The sequence below is a fragment of the Xiphophorus maculatus genome, chromosome 2, assembly GCF_002775205.1.
Source record: "Xiphophorus maculatus strain JP 163 A chromosome 2, X_maculatus-5.0-male, whole genome shotgun sequence".
Classification (NCBI taxonomy): domain Eukaryota; kingdom Metazoa; phylum Chordata; class Actinopteri; order Cyprinodontiformes; family Poeciliidae; genus Xiphophorus; species Xiphophorus maculatus.
The window spans coordinates 30,658,744-30,667,082 of NC_036444.1; the positions used below are offsets into that span (position 1 = coordinate 30,658,744).

An 8,339-nucleotide genomic window follows, 5' to 3' on the forward strand; every position below is an offset into this window, starting at 1 on the left:
TTATGATTGTGTCAAAAGCTTGTTTAAGATTAATGAATACTCCTACTATACAGTTTATTGTAGCATAGCTGTAAAGATAACAATATATTTTAAATCAATGTAAATGGATTGTGACGAATAAGGTCAATGGGCTAGCTTTCTCAGAAGATAGATACGACTCATGAATGAGCAGAGAGAGACTAGAAGTTTGCAGTTGTGAGTCCCTTGTATTTATAGTGAGGAAATCCAAATGGATGTATAAAATGCACAAAAGAGAAAAACAAAAACAAAAAACCCAGAAAATGAGGGAATGGAAGTTAAAATTTACACCTGGGTTACATTATGGTCTCTTGCTTTTGGGATTTCCTCAGTTGATTCAATTATTTCCAATGATGTTGAACTGTTTGATCTGAATCTGTATTGACTGTTCAGAAAGTAATTTATATTTTATAATTTATATTTTTCTAAGAATTTATCTTATTATTGAATTGTTTTTGTAGTATTGTGGAGAACTGTAAAGTAACTTGTGTAGTGGTGTCTGTCCCCAGTCTTACGCAGCAGCACAACTTTAGCTATTTTCAGTGAATTCATGTATAAACTTCAAACCAAGCATTTAACATGATCAAAGTGAGCTTCGTCATTTCAATCCTGAGTTATTAGTAAGCCCAAACTACTGGCATCACTAAAACTAAAAATTACTTCATAAGACATTATTGTACAGTCATTCCATACATTTAATCACAGTTGTGGTTAAAAAATTTTTATTTGTAACAAAAAGATTTCTTCAAGTCTACACATTAAGATGCATTGCATCTCCATATAATTTATATAATGGCCCAATGAACACTGAAAAGTACACGTCAGCCTTATGTTCCAGTAATAAAGTTTACGTGGAAGAAGCTGTGAATCTGCTGGGCGCTCCCCTCGCCCACAACAGCCTCTAGCTCAGCAGGAGATGCATTGGAGATTTCCTTGAGACTGGGAAAATTATGCATCAGAGTCAAAGCTTTGATTCTGCCAACCCCAGGGATCTGCTGGATCAGAGTCAGGGTCACTGAGTCCAACAGCCGACCTGAAGTCTTCCGCCTAAAAGGATTCTCTCTGCCCTCCCCATGAACCTAAAGATAAATGATAATAATACATTTTATTTGTAAAGCGCTTTGCTAAAAACTCAGACACTTTACAGGAACACTGTAGCACAGGACATCATGTAAACACAGCAAAAGAGAGCTTGAGTTACTATGTGTATACACAAGATAATTTCAAGTTAATAAAAAAAAACACCCACATGCTACACATATCTAAATATTTCTATGTTTCACAAGGAAATTATGAACAATTTACAGCTTTAAATAAAGACTGATTTTATCTTATCAAATCACGTTCTTTGATTTCTCCAGGGCATTTAACACAATTCAGCCTGATCTGCTCTATGAGAAACTTCAGAAGACACAAATGGAGGACTCAACAATCACCTGGATCTATGACTACCTGACTGACAGTTTGTGAGACTGAAGAACTGTGTGTCTAACCAGGAGGTCAGCAACACAGGAGCTCCACAGGGAGCTGTACTCTCACTATTCATTTTCACTCTGTACATTTCAGTCTTCCAGCACAAGTCCAACTCACTCTTTTATACACAAGGCCCGAGGGCTCTTAACATTAGCCCATTCAAGTCTGCACACATGAAATATACATTTAATGCTCTGCATACCTCCATTACCAACACATGCAAAGTTATCTGCATGAGACATAGGTAAAATATGCTATAGATAAAGAAAGAAACCTGGCTGTAGGTTTGCTATCCAGATCAATATTAGATACTTACAATTTGAGTAATGAGCTGTGAGGCTTCTGTTGGTCCACTAACTGGGAGCAGAGACAAACCTAAGTCAAACACCACAAATCTCTGCAAAGCAGAGAAGTATTGCTCACTGAGCCGTGTCCTCTCCACTAATACCAGCTCCTGAAAGCTGCTACTGGCCTGAAAAACACAAGAAAAACAGTGCAGACCAGTGAGAAGGTTTGCAAAAAACTATACTGTCAGACAGCTCACTGGCATCACCTACATTTCGGTATCGAACCAGCTTCCTTTTGTAGCTATTTCCTGCTATTATGTCACACTCTGACACATAAAGAAGCCTCGTTTTGCTGGGAAGATGGAAATCTGTGACACCCAGCTCCTTTTCAAAGAGGATTTTTACACCTCCATCTGCAGAAGAAGTTTAGAAGGTTAGCGTTGAGATGCAAAAAGATGGCAGACGTTCGAAGTGATACACAGTAATCTAAATTGATCAGTTCAAAAGTAGAAGTCATTATTTAGATTTACTATATACAAAATGATAGATTTTAAATCTATTTGCTTCAAATTCTATCTAATTTGACGATTATGGCTAACAGCAAATGTCATGGCCAAAACAACCACTGAGAAAACTCACAAGGTGCGGACTGCAGCTTCAGTAAGAGCTTAAAGAGCAACTACACACATACATACCCAGGACATGGATTATAACTGTAGCATTTGTTGTGTTAAGTCACTCCTGAACCACAGACTTTGTTGGTCTAGAGCAGGGGTGTCAAACTTCAGTTCTCAAGGGCCGCTGTTCAGCAGTTTTTAGATGTGCCACAGGTACAAAACATTGGAATGAAATGGCTTAATTACCCCCTTCTTGTGTAGATACGTTCTCCAGAGCCTTGCTAATAACCTAATTTTTCAGGTATGGTGCAGCAGAGGCCCTTGAGGAATGGAGTTTGACACCTGTGGTCTAGAGAAAGGACTGGATAGCTGGCACCAGTTAGAAATTGCAACTAACTGGTCCTTTGGAGCCATTTCATTTTTTTACTTTCACAGTTTTATTTTAACAATGAATTAGAAATTAAGCTCTTACATTTTTAGGTTCAGCCGTATTGAGGATCACAGTTTCCATCTGCTAGACCAGGAGTCTGAAACCTAAAGCTCCAGAACCTGCAAGTGGCTCTCTGGCCCTTTTATTAAACGATTAAATACTTCCCCGATTTCTTTCATTCTTTTGTTCTGTGCCCCCATAAAAACACTAATTGATTGAAAATCTGGTACAAGATAAGAATGAGCAACAAATGTCAAAAGTTAGAGGAAGCATGAACTGCAATGACACGAAAACACTACGTAAAAGTTAAATAAATATTAAAGGTGAAGTATTGGGGGGAAAAAAACAAACTGGAATATACTGTCAATAAGTCGTAGATCAGAGCAGAAAATAAAATGCTGTCAGTTCATTTAAACTTTACTTCGGTAAATTTACTTTGCTCTTATCTGTCAAAAGGACAGTATAGAAGTTCACAAACTTAATAAGCCATGCTTGTTTTGGAGAGAATGTGTTTCCGCCTAAAGCCTTTTAAACCTACACATTTCTCATTGTTTTGTTATTGAACATCTAGGAGAATCAAATACAGATGTCAGGCTGTTCTGTTCTCATACTGTGTACTAGCTCTTAGTCATGTCTGATATTCTTTGGATATTCAGTGCTCGGCGCTAAAAGTAACAGAAGTGGAAAAAAGCTTTTAACCTTTTAAGCCCTGAAGAAGAGACGAAGTCCTCCATTTTTCATGACAAAGAATGTGTCCATACGGAAGATCTGAATTCACCAAGACAGCTGCTTTGGGATCCATACTGCTAAACACTGACTAAATGTTGTCATCCTGACAACTCTTCGGATGATTTTTAACCACCTCTAATCACCAAGGAATGTTTCTTCTTCTTTTTTAGTTGCTGTTGATAGCCAATGTACAGGTGCGTTAGCGCCATCTATTGTAGTGGAATGGGAAACAGTAGAAAATCCCTTAGGCCTACATCTTATTCCTGCCTCATAGCAAGAAGGTCCAAGTCTTGTGCGAAATTCTACCCGATTTGAATCAGAGCCTATTCCAAGAAAATTAATCACACCAAAGAAGCATATTATATTTATTTATTTATTTTTATTCATCTTAGAGGGCGATGAGTCTGCCTACAGGAACGAGGTGGAGAGACTGACAGCATTGTGCACAGACAACAACCTGATTCTAAACACAGCCAAGACCAAGGAGATCATAGTGGATTTTAGGAGAAGGGAAAGAGACATTGAACCACTAAACATCTGCGGAGAGCCTGTGAAGAGGGTGTCAAACTTCAGTTTCCTGGGAGTTCACATTATGGATAACCTGGTCTGGGATGTAAACACAGCAGAACTGCCAAAGAAGGCCCAGCAGAGACTCTATTTCCTGAGAGTCCTCAGAAGGAACAATATTTCTCAAAAACTGCTGGTGTCCTTCTTTCAATGTTCTATTGAAACCATCATCTGCTATTGTCTCTGTGTGTGGTACCCCAGCTGCACAGCAGCACAGAGGAGGACTCTCCAGAGAATCGTAAAATCTGCTCTGAAGAGCAGATTTTACTGCTCTTCAGTAAAATCTGCAGAGCGGCTGCTCTCTGCTTTCTCTCAAAGATCTCTACAGGTCCCGCTGCCTCAGGAAAGCCAAGAATATTTTAAAAGACTCACATCCCGGTCAGAATTTGTTCCAACTGCTGCCATCTGGCTACAGATACAGGACAAACAGACTGAAGAACAGTTTATACCCGGTAGCCATAATAGCATTAAATACCCTGTAGTACTATTTTCATCAATGTTGCTATAATCCATGTAACTTATTGCATGGTTCTATAATGACAATAAAGATTGTTATTATTATTGTTGTTATTACTATTAAAAGAAGAACTGTAGTACAAAACAACAGAGATGAACTTAAAGAATTGATATTGACTCTGACAGAGCCATTAAAATCAGGCCTGAGCAAAGACATGTGGAGAAGAACTGGTGTCAGGGTGCCTGGGTGTGTGTGAGAGTGTGAGTAATGCATCTTTTCCAGTGAGGATCTAGGTGGAGAACCTGGGCAACCTACACAGGTGGAGCTCATCAGCCTCCTCAGAATGCTGGGATTAAAAGAGTGGCAGAGCTTTCACTCAGCACTGGATGATTAGTCTGATTAGTTTCTCTGGCCGCCTCTTGTTGTTACCTGTCACTAGCTGTTTACTATCTCCTGTGCTTTTGCCAGAAGTTGTTTAGTCCTTGTGTTTGCTGCCTCTAGGTTGTCTCATTGGATTTCCAAGAAGAATCAGTTCTACTGTTTCCCCTCCTGTGGATTCACCTGCAAGTTACCTGCCTGCTCAGCTGTTCATCATTTCTCCACTCGGCTCTATCAGATCCCTGGTTCTTTGTATAACCACCGACCTCACACTAATCTGGGGATTCACCATCAACCATTTTCCACACAGGACGCCGGCCATCTTTTCCTCCATGCCTCTCTCTGAATCATTCTAAAGTAAGCTCTCTTTTATTTCATCCCTGATCAATCGTTTCTGGCCACCATTAACTCCACTCTCTTTCCAGACGCCACCGATCACGTGACCCTTTCTATCCTCCTGAAGGATCAAGATCTGTCAGTTTACTTCTTTGAAAATAAAACCAAATCCTTATTTGAACTGTTGTTTCTACATGTGGGTCAGAAGGTTAAATCCGAACGCCAGCTGGTGCTCGAAGATAAAAAAATAGGCACATAGTGCAAGACCTCAAAACACCTTAAACAACATAACACATATCAATTAAGAATCTAATCTGGAATTGAATCATACTATGTTTCATTGTCATTATGTGGTGGCAATGCAATTGTATTTATGTATGTAGACTACTAAAGCTACTCGTCAAGATAAGTACCTTATTAAAATTTTACTTTAGTTACTATGTGTTTATTAAAGGAACAAATTTAAAAGTAAAAATGAAACACAAAATATTGTGTAATTTTAATAGGACAATTATTTTCAATATCTTCTGTCAGCTGCTGTCTTTAGGGTTCTCTACAGCTCATGTCCCCATGTCGGCATCCGTCTCTCACACCAACATCTTTTCATCCTACATGCTTCTCTGTGGTTGTCCTCTTCCTGAGAACCTGGTTTTGAATATTGGAAAACTCTTTGTCCAATATTCCACTGTCCCTCCTTGGTTTTAAATAACTGACTCCAAACTAAGCACCTGCTTTTCTGTTTTAAGCTTTAGTCAATACAAATTATAATCACAATTACCAGATAAAACTGACATTTAGAGTGGTTGTTAAAATATTATTCAAGTTTACAATGTATGAAAGCTGTTGTCTTTCTCATGCTTACAGCTAACTGATTCCTTAAAGCAAGGGGTTTTCTTTTTCTCAGAAGTTACCTTGAACTTGATGGGTTTTGGTTGCTCACCTGTCTTCCAATTGATGCAACACCATGAGGTCTTAGAACAAACCCAGTCGAAAGGATGAATTGTGGTTTTCTTGTTTTTTTTGTTGTTTTTTTTACTCATTGTGAGATTTGATTCAATGTAAATGAGTAAAATTCTTTTACTCAAAATAAATTCAAATAAAAGTAAAAGTTTAGGTTTTGTCCATGACATTTAAGCTATTGGGACAGTATGCCTTTGCATATTAACTTCAATATCCAAAATTGCGGTCTAGCTGCTTCCTCTCTACCCTGAGAAGAAAAATTATATGTCCAAAGAAAATAAGACTTGCAAGTACCTTTCTATTCCACATCCACAACAATTACAGAAGTTAATTTCATAATTATTTAAGTTATCCCTGTAATGACTTTTTGCAAAAAAACAACCATTACAGAGACTTTAACGACTTTTAATATTTATTTTTGAAGAAATTAAAAAATAATTATCAATTCCTGTGCGTTTTGTGACTGAGATTTTGAGACAATACACTTTTTTCAATTTCAGCTTCATTAATGTTTTCAGAAAAAAAATTAAAACTGAATCTTGTACAATAAATCTAATACAATAAAATTTGGTCTTCTAACAAAGAATGAAAAGTTGTATTATAATATTAACAATTTAATTTTCTGGCTAAGTTTTTATTCACAAATGCTGCTTTCTAAACATTACTCGATCCTTTTTAATGTGAAATAATTTTATATAAGAAAGTGCTTAAACGTTGCAACATCACAAAAGCTACATCTTTATACCAATATGTTAAAAGCTCAATTGAACATTTGAAAACTTGCGCTTTTAACATTTGTTTTACTTTCCTCACAGTTAGTCTGACTATTCTTTTTGGATTCTTTTTTTTTTTTTTTGGCTCAGTTTATTTTGCCAAACTTTTTTGTTACTGATGTGTGACTTGTACTATTTTCTTTGAATTTTCAACGAAGACGAAAAAACAACAACAAAACGTTTCCATAATTCCGCTTTTTAACTCCAAACTGTCCGCCTGGATGCGAACTTAGCAGAAGTGCGGAAATATCAACCAAAAAGGATTGGGCGGGGTGAAGGCAGGCGATATATTTTAGTTCTCCTTGATTAGAAATGGTGCACAACACATTGTTAAAACCCCACAGTTCTAAAAAAAAAAAAAAAACCCTTCAAATTCCTGGTGGCTCTGTGGAAACAAAACTCCAATCTCAACCTGGCCTTGACGTTAACCTTCCACAGAGCCACCACGTCGAGTTGAGGTCCAGCCTACATTTTATTCCGTCGAGTCAAGTAAATAGCCATCTTGGCTTCAGTTATTAAATAATTTAAAATCCGGGATTTAAAACTAGTGGATCAACTGTAATGTACACCATTGATAAAAACGGAATTGGTAAAAACCACGCCAAAAAGGCTAAAAATGCTTGTTAAAAAATTTAAAAACTGGTCAACCGTACACAATCCATAAAAACATGAAAAACACTCTCAGACAAACTGCAAAAAGGACACTCGTTTAAAACCCCAGGACTGATGACCAATAAAAACGAGTTTGTGGCGACGGCGCCGTGAAGGATCCGCCACTGCAGATCCCCAGTCCTTTTCTTTATTGGAGGTTTGTAAAGAGTCCTCCACTGAGATTTTTGTCCTCCAAGTTTGTCAGTCCACACACTGATGGATCTTTTGTGGAGAGTTCTCTTATTCAGGATCTTTACGCAATATTTGTACAGTACATTTGGGTGTGTGTTACATTAGTCCATTCCTGGGACCATACTCCGCAGGAGGGGACCGCTGTCCTTCTCAAAATCCGGGTCCAGGGACACGTCCGGGGAACGGGTCATTTTTGACAGGCAGGCACTCTTCTGTGGCGTGTAGCTGCAGGAGCCGCCTCTCCCCAGCTGTCATTCGGTCCTTCACTCACTCCATGAAGCGCCGCACTAGTCTGGCGGACTGGAACCCAAGCAGCTGGCCAACCTCCTGGACGTTATAAAAGTCCGGTCCAGCCACCTTCACCAGCCGCCGCAGGGTCACCGCTCCGAACCTGGACAGCACCTCAGAAAGACCCGGCATGGTGCTGTCGCAGATGTCCAGTCTTGCTCCACAGATCAACGGTTCTTCTAA

At 38.6% G+C, this 8,339-nt stretch overlaps 1 protein-coding gene across 1 annotated transcript; it reads right to left on the minus strand.

Annotated features, from left to right (window-relative positions):
* Window positions 1-723: 723 nt before the first annotated feature.
* On the minus strand, window positions 724-3,708 carry faap24 (Fanconi anemia core complex associated protein 24). Its single transcript, XM_005816317.2, has 4 exons — window positions 3,525-3,708; window positions 2,049-2,191; window positions 1,808-1,963; window positions 724-1,097 (listed from the first exon to the last, which is right to left on the minus strand). Exons 1-4 carry the CDS (start codon window positions 3,625-3,627, stop codon window positions 846-848), a joined length of 654 nt encoding a protein of 217 aa, XP_005816374.1. The 5' UTR covers window positions 3,628-3,708; the 3' UTR covers window positions 724-845.
* Between the last annotated feature and the right edge of the window lie 4,631 nt (window positions 3,709-8,339).

Excerpts from the sequence above, each read along its gene's own strand:
- faap24 (XM_005816317.2), bottom strand. The coding sequence starts at position 3,627 with ATGGATCCCAAAGCAGCTGTCTTGGTGAATTCAGATCTTCCGTATGGA. Across the intron at positions 1,964-2,048 it reads AGCTGGTTCGATACCGAAAT|GCCAGTAGCAGCTTTCAGGA; the intron begins GTAGGTGATGCC and ends TGTGTTTTTCAG. Across the intron at positions 1,098-1,807 it reads CACAGCTCATTACTCAAATT|GTTCATGGGGAGGGCAGAGA; the intron begins GTAAGTATCTAA and ends ATTTATCTTTAG.